Raw genomic sequence first — 17,133 nt, forward strand, 5'->3', positions numbered from 1 at the left:
CACCTTTGAGGCACATTTCACAGCAGAACTCTTGGAAAAAGTTGAGTCAGCTCTGAGTGGAATTTTGAACTGTTTCATGGAAATAGCTCTTGTCGAGTTAGGTAGTGCTTACTACATCTTTTCTTGATTGTATGTATGTATGTAATGCTTTTTTTGGGACAGGGTTTTTCTGTGCAGCCATGACTGTCCTGGAACTTTGTAGACCAGGCTGGCCTCAACTTGGAGATCTGCCTACCTCTGCCTCCCAGTGCTAGTATTAAAGGTGTGTGCCACTAGTACCCTGCTTACTTACTATTTAACATGGTTGATTATATTTCTAAAAAAACCTGACTTCTTTTGACTTGTTTCTTCCTTCATTGGCTACTCTTTTTTTAAATTTTATTTTTTTATTTATTATGTATACAACATTCTGTATGTATACAACATTCATGTATGCCCGCATGCCAGAGGAGGGCTCCAGATCTCATTACAGGTGGTTGTGAGCCACCATGCGGTTGCTGGGAATTGAACTCAGGTCCTCTGGAAGAGCAGCTAGTGCTCTTTAACCTCTGAGCCATCTCTCCAGCCCCTCATTGGCTACTCTTGCTTTGCTTGTTTGACGATGGAGATTGAGCCCAGATCCTTGACTACCCTAGGCAAACCACCACTGCCCTCTCCTAGTGTGGATCAGATTGGCTTGAAATTTATTTTATAGCCCAGGCAAGCTTTGATCTTGGATTCTTATGTGCCAGCCTCCCTAGTGCAGGCGTGCATTAAGGCCAGTAGACACTGTCATCTTTAAAGAATCACTGTGTAGCTCTGACTGCCCAAGAACTTGTTATATAGTCCAGGCTGGCCTTGAGCTCACAGAGGTCTGCCTGTTTCTGCTTCATAAGTGCTGGGATTAAAGGTTTATGTCACTACATTTGGTAAGTGACTGAGTAATTTATAATAGTTTCCTATTATAATTAGTGTCCCTATGTTTATCCTTGTCTTCTACAGACTTTATACAGCATCCAGGGTAACCCTGAGTTTATTTTAATAAAATCCAATTCATATATTCCTTTCCGTAATTCCATCAGAATAACATGTAAGGTTGTATAATAGCCTGCATAATAATGTATGTCATATGGTTCTCTTCCCTGTCTACCCCAATTTTTACCTCTTTGATCTTAATACAGTTCTTCACATTGATTCTTGAACTCTTACCATACAGGCTGCCTTCTTTTCTTTGAACTCATCAGGCATACATCCAACTTGTTTTTCTTTCTGCTTTTACTATACCTGCTCAGTTATTTCCTTATGTCAGATGTCACCACATTGGCAGAAGCTGTCTCTGTCCACTCTGTTAAAAATAGTAATTACTCCCTTCTCTCCCCTTTCTATTCCTCCTTAGCCTGTTTCTTCTTCACATACTTAATTGCCACCAAGTGCTGCCTGCTTTCTTGTCCCCTCCTAATTAAAAGGCAAACCGTATAAAGACGCGTATTTAACTCTTGGTAACAATTTCTCCTTAGAACCTAGAAGAGTAACTTAACACGTTGCAGCTGTTTATGTATTTGTTGAACAAATAAAATTATATTCTAAACTTCAAATAATGAATTTTTAGAAGATACCCTAAGTTTCTTGGGTTTCAACTCAGTTAAGTGGAGGAAAGAATTGGAAACTAAAGATGCAGCCATAGTAAGAGAAATTGAGGTATAATTTTCAGATAATATATGAGTCATGAACATTAACTATATTTTAGAAGATAAACACATGAAACACAGACCAAGGAATTGGCTTTTTCAGCAACGCAGAACTCTTTCCATATCTAGTTATTATCCATATCAGAAGTATCCCATTGAGTGGCACATTTGTTATATTTGGTGACTCCACCCTAAGAAATAACAGTACACGTGTTTTAGGTTTCTTTTGGTGGTATACATTCTGTGAGTTTAAATTAATACATAAATCATATTATCCCATTGAAATGGTAGAGTATTTTTATTCCTCTAGAATTCTTCTTTCCTGATTTTTTGAAATTAAATCCTGGGGAAAAATAGAAAATGAGTACAAGCTGGGCGGTGGTGGCACATGTCTTTTATCCCAGCATTTGGGAGGCAGAGGCAGGCTGAGCTCTGTGAGTTCGAGGTCAGCCTGGTCTACAAGAGCGAGTTCCAGGACAGGCTTCAAAGCTACAGAGAAGCCCTGTCTCCAAACAAAAAGAAGAAAGGGAAAAGAAAATTAGTGTCTTACATTGTTTCAATAAAGAGATGTGATTATATTTTTATTTAGGAGCAAGATTTTGGTAGGTTGAGTACAAGATGACTTGGAGAAAGATGAGAGAGAGCCTTGCATGCACTAGCAGACTTTGCTGAAGTTGATAGTTCAAGTATTTAGGTTACTGATGCCAAGGGGATACAAGGAGAAGGTTTGTTTTTTATTGGACAAGATGTGTTCAGTTTGGACTTGGCTAAGTTGTATACATCTGCACAGTAAGAAAGAAAACTAAATTGTGTTAGCAGCTCTTTTTCTGGCTGTAAGTATATTTTGAAGGTTCAGGAAGAGAATGAGCAATAGATTAGAGTAGGAATGTTCTAAAACAGTGGCTCTCAACGGGGTGAGAGATCTTTCCTAGGGGTTGTGTATCAGATAGCCCCTATATCAGATACTTACATTACGATTCATAGCAGTAACAAAGTTAGAGTTATAAAGTAGCAATGGAAGTAATAATTTATGGTTGTAGGTCACAACATAAGGAACTGTATTAAAGGGTCTCAGCATTAGGAAGGTTGAGAATCACTGTTCTAAAATATCTATTCCCTCGGTCAGGTTTTCCATTCTTTGCCTTACTTTCCTTTTCCCTTTCCCTTTCCCTTTCCCTTTCCCCTTTCCTTTCCTTTCCTTTTTCCTTTCTTTCTCTTTCCTTCCCTCCCTCTCTCCTTCCCTCCCTCCCTCCCTAAATTTTATGTGTATTGGTGTTTTACCTGTGTAAGGGTGGCAGAACTCCTGGAACTAAAGTTACAGATATTTGTGAGTCATGGGATGCTGGGAATTGAACCTGGGTCCAGTGTTTTTAACCAGTGAGCCATCTCTCTATCCCCTTATTTTTGTGTGCTTGTTATTTTTGATGGTCTTTAAGTCTTAGTGGTCCATATTCAGATAGGTAGATATTCTTTCTGTCTCTTTCTTGAGAGACAGTCATATAGTAGTCCTAGCTGGCCTAGAAGTCTCTATGTAGGCCAGACTAACCCCAGACTTGAAGCAGTCCTCCTCATCTGCCGCCTGGTTGTTGGGATACAGCACTTGGTTTATTATATTTCTTTCTTTTTAAAAATATTTTTAATGTAGATTCTCACACTGAAACTTAAACTGGTCTGGAATTCATTGTGCAGCTCATACTGGTCTCCAACCAGTATTTTGGAGCAGTCCTCCTGTCTGAGCCTGTATTTTTAAGATATATTCTTATAATGTCTTGCCCCTGCTTTTTCCTCTGTCCCAGTATCACAGATGGTGTTGAGTAAACATATAGAAAATTGAGACTTAAATGACATGATCAGTTTTTAAAACATCTAATAAAATTCTCGTTTTATTTTTGTGTATATGCTATCTGTAAAGTAGCCTTATTCAGCTTGTTAGAGCTAACATTGTACAACCGCAATGCTCATGTGGTGTCTGTCATGTGACAGACGGACACCTAATATGAAAGGGTAGGGTCTATGATCTCTAATATGTGGAGAGGTCTGTAATATCTGATTCTCTATTAAGAATAGAAAAACAACAGATAGAATACCACTTTTTAAATTTTTAGCCACCAGATGAAAGTCACACTGCACATAGACTCATAATTGTTGGAATACCTGGATGAGGGAATGTGTTCTTTTTGTCCCTCATCTGACAGGAAGAGTTGATTGCTCTGTCAGCTAAATCTTTTAAGTACTCTCTGGGATTATCATCTCTTCCTGGCATTTTGACCCCCCCCCCAACACACAAAAGTGAATATTTCTCAGAAGCAGCTAAACACAGTCCTCTTTCTTGTTTCTCAGAATAAAACATTCCTTGTTGTTTTTAACTTCCAAACTTCTGCTTTGTTTCTTCATGTCTCTTGAACATATTTAAAAAGTTGATTTCCGGGCTGGAGAGATGGCTCAGAGGTTAAGAGCACTGACTGCTCTTCCAGAGGTCCTGAGTTCAATTCCCAGCAACCACATGGTGGCTCACAACCATCTGTAATGAGATCTGGTGCCCTCTTCTGGCCTTCAGGCATATACATAGACAAAACATTGTATACATAATAAATAAATAAATTAAAAAAATTGATTTCTTTAAAAAATATTTTTTTTTACTAAGGTTATTTTATTTTTGTACGTGCATGGGGATGTGACTGCAGGTACCCACAGAGGCCAAAGGCTTCCATTCATAAGGAGTTGTAAGCTACCTGGTGTGGATGCTATAAGTTGAACCCAGGTCCTCTGCAAGAGTTGTATGTGTTCTTAACCACTGAGCCATTTCTTCAGCCCTTGGTTTTGTTTTGACAGTCTTGCTATGTAGACTAGGTTAACTTCAGATTCATGAACCTTTTGCTTAGCTTCCGAAGAGATCTGAGACTACATATTTGTACAACAATATGTACCCACTTATGCTTGTTATTAGTAGTACTTTCTTGCTCACTATTTATTTTTAATTATGCACATGTATTGGTGGTTGGAGATTGCTCAGTGGTTAAGAGAGCATGTGCTGATTTGCAGAGGACCTAGGCTAGATTCTCAGTACCCATGTCAGGTGGCTTGTAACTGCCTGTAGCTCTGTGGGGCTCTAATGCCTTTGACATTCACGGGCACCTGCATTCACATGTACACACACATAATTAAAAATAAAAATAAGTGTTAAAAATTATGTGTGCATTTGTGTGTGCATGTGAGTGTAGCTACTCTTGAAGGCCGAAAGAGGCTGTTGGCTCCTGTGCCATCGGGATTCTAGTCAGTTGGAGCCACCATGTTGGGGCAGGAACCAAACGTGGTTCCTCTGGAAAAGCAACACAGTCTGTTAGCCACTGAGCTGGTTCTCAGCCCTGTCAGTCACTGATTGGCATTGATTCAGATGTTCTTATGTCGTGGACGCTAATATCCACCCTAATGCTCAGGCCTGAATTCCTTCTTTCCCCTATATTTTTTTAATGTGGTTAAGTTTGCATTACTGTAAAATTATATGCATTTTGTTTTTATGTTTCCTGAGGCTAGGGACCAAATTTTCGGCACTACCACCAGGCTGCACCCAAAGTATTAGTGATTAATAAAGATCTAAAATAGGATTCTTAGGTTTGTATATATGCTTTTCAGGAATTTGGGAGTGTTTTTGTTGCCGTAAAGGATTGTTTGTATATGATACTTTTATCATCATTTATTATCTTTTAGAATCAGTTTTCTGAGTTGAGAAAACTAGTTGTCATAGGTTCACCTAGAAAATCATGCATTATTGATAATGTAGAGATCTTTCTTTGTCTTGGCCAAGAAAATAACACGATTTCTTGCTATATTTACTTTTTATCATTCTATTCTCATTTTGCTTCCCAGTCTGGTTTATAATAAACTAGAAACCTTCTCATACTTGGCATAGCCATTATAAGTACTTCAATAACTGTTGACTTTGAAGCTTGAGTTTGCATGTTACTATACAAATGAATGCAGGTGTATGCTCTCTGTCTGTGCTGGCCCCCTTGTGTGTGTGGGAGGGAGGGAGGAAGGGAGGGGAGGGAGAGAGAGAGAGAGAGAGAGAGAGAGAGAGAGAGAGAGAGAGAGAGAGAGAGCGAGAGAGAGAGCGAGAGCGCGCGTGCGCGAATGAGAATGGAGACCAACAATTGACCTTGGGTATCTGTCTCGATTATCCCCCTTTTTGAGACAGAAGCTCTTTCTGAACCTGGAGCTGATTTGGCTATGCTAGCCAGTAGGCTCTAGGAATCCACTCAACTTGTATGTGTTCCCTGGTGTGCTGCGCTGTCCCCACCCCCATGACATATATGTACTGCAGTGCCCAACTTTTATGTGGGTATTGGGGACTTAGATCCTCATGCTCCTGAGGCAGGGCACTAAACTGACTGAGGTGTATCCCTGGCCTTGTGAATATGTATTATTCCTTTACATTCATATGGTATCTATAAGTAGAATGGCTACAAGTTGTAAGATATTAAAGATGTATGTTCCAGGCTAAATTGGTCATTAAATTTATTGATTGGACCTGCTGTTGCAGGCCTCAAGTTTCAACTGTTTGGTATGCTGAGGCAGGAAGTTCATGACTAGCCTGGAAAACTTAATCATAACATATCTCAAAATTAAATATTACAATAAAAAAGAGGGGGCCTGTGAGGCCCTAGGTTTGGCCCTATAGCACCTCACTTAACTAATGAACAACATATTTGAAGTTTACATTTCTTACTGGATCTTTAAAAAAAGTAAACTTTGCTGCTTGCCCTGTTCCCTCTTCTGTGAAGTCTTAAAAATAAAATTGATAGTTTTGAAGGAATAAAGCTACAAAGGAAAATGAATATGCCTTATAAACAGTTGAAGTTTTTTCTTATACTCACTTTAACTAAGAAAAGTTTGAAACTAATGTTTGTCTTTTTAAACCAGTAAGCTGTATCTCATGTATATGTGTGCTGCCCCCTCCCCTTTATCTTTAGATATAAGGATCAAGGAAGAAGAACCTGACCCTGAAGAGTGGCAGCTCAGTGGTGACTCTACATTAAATACCAATGACCTAACACACTTACGAGTACAAGTGGTAGATGAAGAAGGGGACCAACAACATCAAGAAGGAAAAAGACTGCGGAGGGTAGCTTGCACCTGTCCCAACTGTAAAGAAGGCGGTGGGAGGTATGCACACATCAACCATGTGTTGTTTGAAGGAGTGCTAATATCATCCTAATTTTTAAAATACTGCATGCCATATCACTTTTTACGGTAAATTATTCATCACATGATCATTTTGGGTGTGTGACTGTATGAGTGGCAGAAGTTAGACAACTAAATATATAGATTTTCATATCTAAATGCCTTTTAAACTAAAATTGCTTAGTCTTTAAAAGAATATAACAGAATTTTATAGATCCCAGTTTATTAGCCTCTTTGCAAACTAGTATTGAGTTTGACCTAAATACAGAGAAAAATGCTATATAATGCAGAGAATGCTATATAAAAATAAGTTCAAAAATAGTTGATAAGTGTGAATACTTCCATTTTCAACAGAAATGAGAATGAAAGGTCTTAATGATGGGGACTTACTTTTTTCAAAAGTAGCATGGTAGGATCAAAAATGTTATAGGAATGAGTTCAAATGGTTGGTAATTACTTTAAATGTAGCTAGAGTAAACTTACTAAGAGATTTAGGTAATAAAAAAATAACAAAATCCATCCTGATGTTAGTATAAGAAACATTTCAAATAATTGGTACAGTATTATAGAAGATGGAATGAAAAATATTAGATTTTAGCAAAATGAAAACTTGGATAGCAGTGTTGATATCAAGCAAGTTGCAGTTAAATTGGAAAATACAAGACAGGCAAGATTATATTTCATAATAACATTTCTGTCTAGATTCAGTAATCACAGTATCTGTTTGTCCAGCTTTGAAATATATAAAGCAAAAACAGAATGCTAAAGTTGTGCTAGCAAATCTCCACTCATCGTAAAAGGCTTCAATACCTTTCGCCTATGACCTACTTTAAGTATGCAAAATACGCTGAGCAGTATAACTGTATAAATGCACATGGTTATAAACTTGATTATCTTTCAGTTCTCTGGTTGGTCCTATTAGTTGATTTCTACTTTGATGAGTTCATTTGCAACAATAATGACTAGGACAGAGATATCTTTCAGTGAGTCCTGAAAACCACAAAAGGGGGAGGCGACTGATAGCTGCTAACATGCAAAAGCTACTGTATTCTTATAAGTGACACATATGTGTCACACATAGGTAAAATTACTTAAATGCACACGTGCATTCAAGTAGAATTGCCAGCACTCAGTGAGAGTTTAAGGCCAACCTGAGCTATAATGTGAGACCATGTTTTCCAGGAAAACAAACAAAAAGCAGAAACAAACCAAAACTGGACCAACTGGGTTTCGAACCCATTTATGTACTCCCGAGTTTTTTAACCCTTATATTGTATTGCCAACTCAATGGATCTACTTCTGAACATGACCTTAGATAATTTAGTGGAATTCTGGATAGGCAGTAACTTTCCTGCAATGTACTTTATTTAAAAGGCACTTTCATGATAAGTTACTCATCAGATCTCTATGGTGGTCAGTGCTTAACCTTTACTTAGACAGTTAAACATGCTCCAAAAATGCAGAGGAAGTAGAGTATTTCAGAACAACACATAAAAGCCCCACAAGTCATAATCCTATCTCAGGATCTAGCCACTGTAACATTTTTATGTAATACTGCATATACTTTAAAGCAGAAACATCTTAATGTTTATGTCTCTGGTTTTGTAAGTTTTTGTGGCCTTATTCCATGTCTGAGCTGTGTCATCTTTTGATCTATGTGTAGTATTGTATGTGGATATATAATTTAATTTTCTCCTTTGTTTGGGATTCATCAAAATCCTCACATATACGTCCTTGTACATCTGTCTGATTGTCTCATTAGTGTATGTTGGCAGAAATAGAATTGCTGGGTCAGTGGAGTTGTCTACTAAAAAGCCAAATTCCTCTCTATACTTAGAGCAGCCCTGTCTCGGATGTCTATGTTCTCATGTGCTGACCAATTCCTTCTGCTTTCTTTTAAACCTTTTAAAGTTTGATAGGCAAGAATTATCTCATTTATTTTAGTTTATGTTTTGTTTATTGCTTGGTGAGGTTGAACATATTTGGTAATTAGGTTTATAAAATTTATTTTGTGAATTGTCTGTCTTGTGGAACTGTTAGTTTATGTGAACTTTTACATGTACAAGTATGTTTTCTCAGTTCTTTCTACATTACTCTTAACTGTCAGTGGTCTGCACAGTGCACTATATAAGTAACGGAGTTCACTTACAATTAACAAAAAATTAAGTTAGTCTTTTAGATGCTAAAAGTATGCCAGAAATGATAGCAGGTAATGTTTTTTTTTTTTTTCATAGAATTTTTTACCTCATTCTTTTTATAACTTATTCTAAACAAATCAAGGTTCTTAGGATAGTAGTAGTTTCAGAGACTTGATTTGAACAGAATTCAACAGGTTTCTATCCTTAGCTTGTATAAACAGCTAATTATTAGAAGCATTAACATAAATAGTAAGTCTAAGAACATTCTGCAACTTAAATTAATTGTTTTAAAAGAGTAAAATATTGGCTTTTTTTTCTTAACCATTTTCTAAATACATATACAAATGGGCAAGATAGCATTTTTAGAAATCTAATTTCATTTAGCTGCAGAAAACAAAACAAAAAAGTTTTGTTTACTTTTTTGAGCAAGCTATAAAAGAAATTATTTCAGGGGCTGGAGAGATGTCTCGGTAGTTAATAGCATTGGCTGTTCTTCCAGAGGACCCAGCTTTGGTCCCCAGCACTGATATGGCAGCTCACAAACATCAGTAACTGGAGTCCCAGGGGATCTAGCACCTTCTGTTCTCTGTGAGCACTGCTTGTGGTGCATAGATACACATGCAGGAAAATCACTCACATTATAAAGTAATAGATTTAAATTAAAATGGTTCAATTAGCCAGTTTTTATATAGCAGAACCAGTCTTTAGACACTAGTAGAAGAACTAATTGTAACAATACAAAGCGATCTAAAGGCATTATTGTTACATGGGTTTGTGTGAATTAAGCATCAATCCATTAAACTATTTTACAAAGTTTGTCAGCATTTCAGCTTGCATTTCTGCCACCATAAGCAAAAGAGGCTGTGATTATTTTTCTTTCCTTAACTTTGTCCAGAATTTAGATTTATTCTGTGTTGCTGTCTTGTCATTGAATTATTGGGCGCAAGTTTAGACACTCACGAGTAGAAATTTAAAACTGCTAGTTACGTGGGGCTATATAATGGACATTATTATGTTCAAAATGGAAACACTTGAAGAGCTTTCTTTTCCCTCAGAGGATAGGCCATGAATACCTCTGGTCTATCTAGATCTTTCCCTGGGTTGAATTTCCTTAAGTCTAATTTGAACCTCAGCAAGCTAAACATTTAACTTAAATTATAATACAGTTGATGCAACTTGAAATTTTTCTTAGATGCATATCCCATATTTAATGACTATTTTTTTCATTTGCTTTATAATTCAACAGGAAAAAAAAACTTTCCCTACCATTTTTTCTCAGTCTTCTGAGAACCTGTGTTTGTTGCTGTTCATTTGTTTAGTCTTGTATTTTGTTGGTACTCACAGGCTGAGTTTTGCTAAATTTGTCATATCACACTGTTGACTTTATAAAACCACAGTAGTTCACCAAAGTGGCAGCCTTAACAAAGGAGTGTGAGGTCATGAGTGAACTGAGTTGGGTTTCCTGTGAAATTGCTATGGTGAACGCAACATTAATACCAGTGAAGACACTGTTTCTTTCTCTTAGATCTATTTAAGAATAAAGCAAATTTTAAAAAGCTAAATTAAATGGAAACAAGACTTGGGCATTGAAAATAAGCCAGGAAAAACCTGTTTTTTCTCAACTCAGCTCTTTAAAGAGATTTAGAAATTGGGGGTGGACTGGAGCAGGAACTAGAATGTGTTAGATTATGACATCCTTGCCCTTGAGACAACAGCATGATTCCTCCTTGTCTTTACTTATGCTATTCCTCTGCCTGGAATGCCTTCCCTCCTTTCTATCTAAATCCTACCCACCTCCTCCACGAAGCCTTCTCTAACTACTGGAGCCCACATTGATGTCTCCCTGTTCAGAACACCTATGGCATCTAACAGCCAGCACTGCACCGTTTAGCACTGTTTGTCCTATGGCAATTTCACATGCTACTGAGTGTGAGTACATTAAAATATAAATGTGGGGGAAATTTGAGAAACGCTAGGTAGATTGTATACAGGAGGATTTAGTAGTTGCGGAAGGTTTACAGGCTACACTTAGATTGAGATTGAGGGAGGAGGGGAGTTGGGAAGGGGTTAAAGGTGCCTTTTTTTTTTAATCTTAGAGAAACATTGTAAAGTTTATACAGTGTTTTGATAATTATGTCCAAAAAGTCATGCTTTAAAAATATATTCAATAACAATCCTAATTAATTTTTGTCAAGAAATGTTTATGCTTAATGCTATTGAGATACCATTTCTGGATTCAAAAAGGTTTCTTCTTGCTTAGACTAAGACTCCTCTGTTCACTCATCTAAGCACGACTCCCCAACTGTCCTTTGTATCAAATACCTAAGTCTATTGTAAAATTCTGAATCGTGGAAAAAATGGTATTTTGTTATATCTCTGTGAATAATTTGGGGTGGCTGCATTGGTTTATGGGGGGAGAATTTTAACAGTAAAGATAATTTTTTTGATTTGTAGTTTTTGTGTGAGATGCCAGGAGAGCTAAGAACATAGCTTTAGCTAGATTTTTTAAAACTGGATTTCAAGTCAGTGTATGTTAGGTGTGACCATTGGAGCACTTAAATGTTCTTAAATCATGTTTATTTAAAACTGCTTCAGCTGTCTATCTGCCTTCTAATTGTATGTGATGAATTTCTGTACAGTATTCTTTGGATAAGAAATTACAAAAATTATCTGACATTATGACTTTGAATAAAACTAGTTTCCTGTACTGTTAATTGAATTGGTTCTGTATTTGCGAGTGGTTCTGATGGGGTAGTTTAGCTTAGTGTGCATTCTTTGTGTATGAAGTGGTCTTTTAGTTATGTCATTGTTGAATGCAGTTATATTCAGACAATTCTTGAATAAAATTAATACATTAAATTTGTTGTTTAAAATACATAAATTTCTACTTAAATAGATTTAAAATGGTTTTGGTTTCTGATTGTTCTCTTGGTGATAATATCTTCTCTTTGAAACTCAAGAAGCTATATGATGATATAAATGGTTTTGAATGTTTTGATATAAATGTATATTATTCTATGTGTTTTTTAGAGGTGCCAACCTTGGGAAGAAGAAGCAACACATTTGTCATATACCAGGATGTGGTAAAGTCTATGGGAAAACCTCACATTTGAGAGCGCATCTACGTTGGCATTCTGGAGAGCGTCCTTTTATTTGTAACTGGATGTTCTGTGGCAAAAGATTTACACGAAGTGATGAATTACAAAGGCACAGAAGAACACACACAGGTTACTAATACCTTTATGTTTTTCCCCTTGCCTTCCTCCCTCCCTTTCTATTAGGGATTGAGCCCATGTGTATACTCAAAACACATTGAGCTGTCTCCCTAATCTATATAGTTGGTTTTAACAGACAAAATGAATTGTAGTCTATAGCTGCTAGACATTTTTTCCCCATGACTTACTTATCAGATCTTTAAATTGATTAATTAGATCAAAAATCAGCCTTTAGTAATACCAATCGCAAGTCTAAAGAACAAGCCAGTATAAATTTTCTTGAGGAATGGCTTTTATGTTGTATATACCTGAGTTAGCTTTCATTGACTGTTGAATGTCTTAAAGCACATTTTACTGTTTATTCTGTTTACATATTTAAAATTAGCTGCTGTTTCTCTTATTGTTATGCTAGCAAATATCTATTCTGAAATTCGGATATTTTATCTTTTCTGTTTGAGTATCTGAGGTGAGGGAAAGGCATTTTATTGAGGTATTTGTTAATTTTTTCTTTTTTTACATAATATATGGTGATTTATGAGATGGGTATAGGTCAGACTCAAACTGAAGTCTAATGTAATGTAATTTTCTGCCAAAATTAAATAATCAAAGTGTTCATTATTCTATGTGTAGTGTTGAAGAATTGAGAACTGATACTCTAAGGTGATGTGTAGAAGGAAGCGTGGTCAAATGAGCAACATGAATTTTGAAGTCTGATACACTAGGACTATTTGCAGTTTTTCTATTAGGTTAAGCAAATAAGTTGTCTCTGCTTCACAACTCTTAATTTGGCTTTGAATGTCAGAAGATAACATTGGAGTATGAGGCAGTATATATGCACATAAGATTCTCTGCTTCTTTTAGTTCTGTTCCTTGTTATTATAAAGATAAAAAATGTGATTAACCTTTTTGAAACTAACATGAGTGGCAGGACTTTCTATTACAGTTAGGAGAGAAAGTTCTAGATATAATAACATTGAGCGATTGGAATGTAGATCCTAAAATGGCCCCCAATAGAATTTTCCCCAGTGGAATTTATCCTCAGTAGGTTGTGAAAAAGAATAAAGTATATGGAGAAGAAAAAAATCTGACCAAATACATGTGGGTTATTTGTTCACCCAAGGGCATGGATTAAAGAGGGAACATGAATTCATAAGGTAGTACCTTGAGCTTTGAATAGTGTTGGGTAGTCTTGGTGCATGTGTTTAATTCCAGCACTCAGGAGGCAGTGGCAGGCAGATCTCCAAGTTCAAGACAGCCTGATCTACATCGTGAGTTTCAGGATAGTCAGGGCTACACAGAGAAACCCTGTTTCAGAGGGGGAAAGGATGCCAAATATTTGGGTAGAGTTATCGCCATAGGAAAAATCTTACGGGGGTTGGGGGCAGCTGATGAGACTAATACAGCTCTTCAAGATCTTCTGTTTCAGGAAAGACCATTGTTAATCTGTAAAAGTGGAATTTAAAAATAAGCAGTTTCATTTTTCTTTACAGGTGAAAAGAAGTTTGTTTGTCCAGAATGTTCAAAACGTTTTATGAGAAGTGACCACCTTGCCAAACATATTAAAACACATCAAAATAAAAAAGTTATTCATTCTAGCAGTACAGTGCTAGCGTCTGTGGAAGCTGGGAGGGATGATGCCTTGATTACTGCAGGAGGAACAACACTTATCCTTGCAAATATTCAACAGGGGGCTGTTTCAGGGATAGGAACTGTCAACACTTCTGCCACCAGCAATCAGGACATCCTTACCAACACTGAAATACCTTTGCAGCTTGTCACAGTTTCTGGAAATGAGACAATGGAGTAAACATTACACAAATACTTATTCATTGTGGTTATTTTTATACAGTAGTGAGAAGAATATTGTTCCTAAGTTCTTAGATATCTTTTTATTGATGTGCAAAAATTTTTGGATTGACAGTAACTTGGTTATACATGACACTGAAATGCCTTACTTTGTATGATATTCCATAGTATATTAAAATGGTAAAATTGCATGGGTTTTGTAGGTACTTTTGGAATCTAGAAGAAATGAAATTTTACCAAGTTATATAAAGAGAAAATTGAATTTAACAATGCGAATGGTAGTCTAACCAAATGCATCAATCCTGTGTGGTTTAGTGTAAAAATGAGAAACTGTTGGTATTTATCTATTGTAAGATAAAAAAAAGTTGATGGGTAAAAGAAATCATGTTATGATAAATTTTTGTAATTTTCTTGATGACTGGAATTTTTATTATGCATAACTGACAAATCAAGTTTCCAAGCAAATGTTACATAGTGTAGGCTTTACTTAGCTTATCAATTTGTCATTTTGAAGCTAATTATTTTAATTAGGTTAACTGTACAATATTTTAAGCATTACTCTTGTAAGATTTTGAAAACTACATTTTAACATGGACCTTTAGGGATAGTCACCTTTTAAATCCTGTTGAAAAGCCATGTTTAAGATTTAATTTGCCAAAATAATGTCTTGTTAATATTCTTTCAATAATGAAGTTGGGCAATATAACCGATGTTTTTAAAAAGTTTAAAATGTGTAGGTTGAGGCATTTGGGTGGTAAGAAAATGTTCTAGTGAATTACCCCTTTTCCTGAAGTTTGGAGGACCAAAAAAAGAACAAAAACAATAATAATAAGGTGTATTGCGTCTTAGCAGTGATTGTTTTCTTTCTTTTTTAAATCCAATCTTGTTTCCAAAAAACATGTCTGCCAGGGCCTTAAAAGCCATTGTGTAAATTACCAATAAAGTATAACATATGCAAACATAACAAAATCACTTCCACAGTGACGATACTCCAACCATATGGATATTAGTCATAGAAACTAGAAGCTTTATGATATTTTTTTAATTTTTTTTGTCTAGATAGTCTGCACTTAAATATCAACCATTTTCCTTTTTTTGCTTCTTTCCATAAAATTTATATGTATCCAATACATTTAATTGAGAAATGTATGTTTTTTATTATGCTGTATTTTCTTTTTATTTTTTAATTATTGTTTATATTTTCAATTAAAAATGTACAAAATAAAATTACATTGCTGGTCTTGTAAGAGCGCTACAATTTTCCTAAATGTACCTATAGCTGCAGCAGTTCACCTATTTCAAGAAGTTGGATTCTGTTCATTTGTTATCTTAAGACCACCTCAGACTGAAAGGCTACCTTATTGTACGTTTAAAGTGTATTATAACAGTGTGGTAGTTAATAAAACACTATTTTTTTTCTTTTGAGTTTGTTGTAGTCCAATGGATTTAAAATACTGCAGTGGTATGGATAAGAAAGTCTGACTTATCTTTAATTTTGGCCTCTTGTTTTAAGATTCTTGATTTCAGACGCTGGGATTGTACACAAATATATTTACTTAAAAAGAGGTGCTGACAATTTAATTTTTCACTTAAAATGAATTTATTAAATATAACTGGAAAAAGTAACTTCTTAGCTCACATTGATTTTTATCACTTATCAACGCCATTTTGCAAACTACTTCCCTTTACAAAGCACTGCAAAGTATTTTGATTTAGAGTTGTGAATTTACTTAGGTATTCCTGCAAATGGTAACATAGACAAGCTGTGGTAATCATGGCAGGCAGGAGCTATTCTAAAGGTTTTGAGTATTGTGCCTGGGATGGTTATACAGGAAGGGAGGTAGGAGTGCGAGAAGACAGTGTGTGGACATTGATGAGGTTTCCATCAGCTGTTACCCAGGCCCAGCCTAACATTGTCACTTGTAATTTTTAGTGCGTGTGTTGGTCGACTCTAGGCGCACACAGTAATTGTGGGCAGTTTCTCTAAATAAAGCTTAAACCTAGGATGTTAAAAGGGAACTGTTACTTGGAATTTATTGGAAATCAATACTTTGAGATTGAGGATAAGAATTTGAAATAATTTTTTAGAATAGTTTTCATTAAGATTATAAGAAGAGGTTACTTGCTGAACCAAACATACACTGAATCAGAAGGTGGGTTGTGTGTGTGGAGGGGAGAATTGGGGGTGTAGGGAGGTTAGCCTCACGGCTCCCAGTTAGGTTAGGCTGACTGGTCAGTTAACCTTATGGGGCAGGGATGTTCCTACCTCCCTGGTTGGGGACCACCACACCTGGTGGTTTTTTTTTTTTTTTTTTTTTGTGGGTTTTTATGGGCTCAGACTTGAGTCCTCATGCTTATGTAGACTTTACTGACTGAATTACCCTAGCACCAAGATGTTTTTAAGTAATTGAAGATTGACAGTTTCAAAACATTTCGATCTAGAAATTCCCAAGCATATATAGACTAAATGCACTGAAGAAAGGTGTTGATGGTCTTGAAAAGTCTTTGTGGACTTTAAATATTTTGTTTAACAGGTGAAAATATTTGACTTCCAATGTAGTGATGGTATTATTGTTTTTATATTTGAATATTGGATGTTTTAGAAATAGTATTTGAGGCATTGATCTGAAGCCAGGTTCTGTAGTTAAAAAATCTATCACTGGACAAGAATATTTCTCTGTAGATGTTTTAATCGTTTGTCCAGTTTTTTTTTAAATAACTAGAGTTAAGTGCACATTGTATTGATATACAAGTAATTACTATTGTACGCCTACTGAGCTGGATGTCTACTGTAACTCGAAGATACCACTCAATGCTTCAAATGACACACCACAAAGTCAGCTACCTTATAACTTTGGCCTCAAAATAGTGAAAGTGCTTTAATTAAAGTCACTTGTTAGGTAAGCTGGAAGCATGTTAGATAAGACATTTTTTAGAAAATATTTCTGGGGACCAGAGAGATGACTCAGTACATAAAAGGTGCTTGTAACACAAGTGGGTCAACCTGAGTTCAGTTCTAGGCTTGGAAACCCTGTAGAGGTTGAGGGAGAACCAACTCCACAAACCGTCCTCTTTTCCGTCTTCCTCTTGGAGAGGCAGCTTCGCTTCTGCCTCTCTCCCCACTTC

At 36.1% G+C, this 17,133-nt stretch overlaps 1 protein-coding gene across 1 annotated transcript in view; it reads left to right on the forward strand.

Moving 5' to 3' along the window:
* Sp3 (Sp3 transcription factor) overlaps nt 1-15,605 on the forward strand; it is a 47,806-nt gene extending 32,201 nt beyond the window's left edge. Inside the window, exons 5-7 of the mRNA XM_057755211.1 lie at nt 6,638-6,830; nt 12,017-12,213; nt 13,692-15,605. Coding sequence (XP_057611194.1) covers nt 6,638-6,830; nt 12,017-12,213; nt 13,692-14,008 — 707 coding nt within the window. The 3' untranslated portion in view covers nt 14,009-15,605. The remainder of the gene's footprint in view (nt 1-6,637; nt 6,831-12,016; nt 12,214-13,691) is intronic.
* The last annotated feature ends 1,528 nt before the right edge of the window (nt 15,606-17,133 follow it).

The sequence above is a fragment of the Chionomys nivalis genome, chromosome 22 (genome assembly GCF_950005125.1).
Source record: "Chionomys nivalis chromosome 22, mChiNiv1.1, whole genome shotgun sequence".
NCBI classification, from domain to species: Eukaryota; Metazoa; Chordata; class Mammalia; order Rodentia; family Cricetidae; genus Chionomys; species Chionomys nivalis.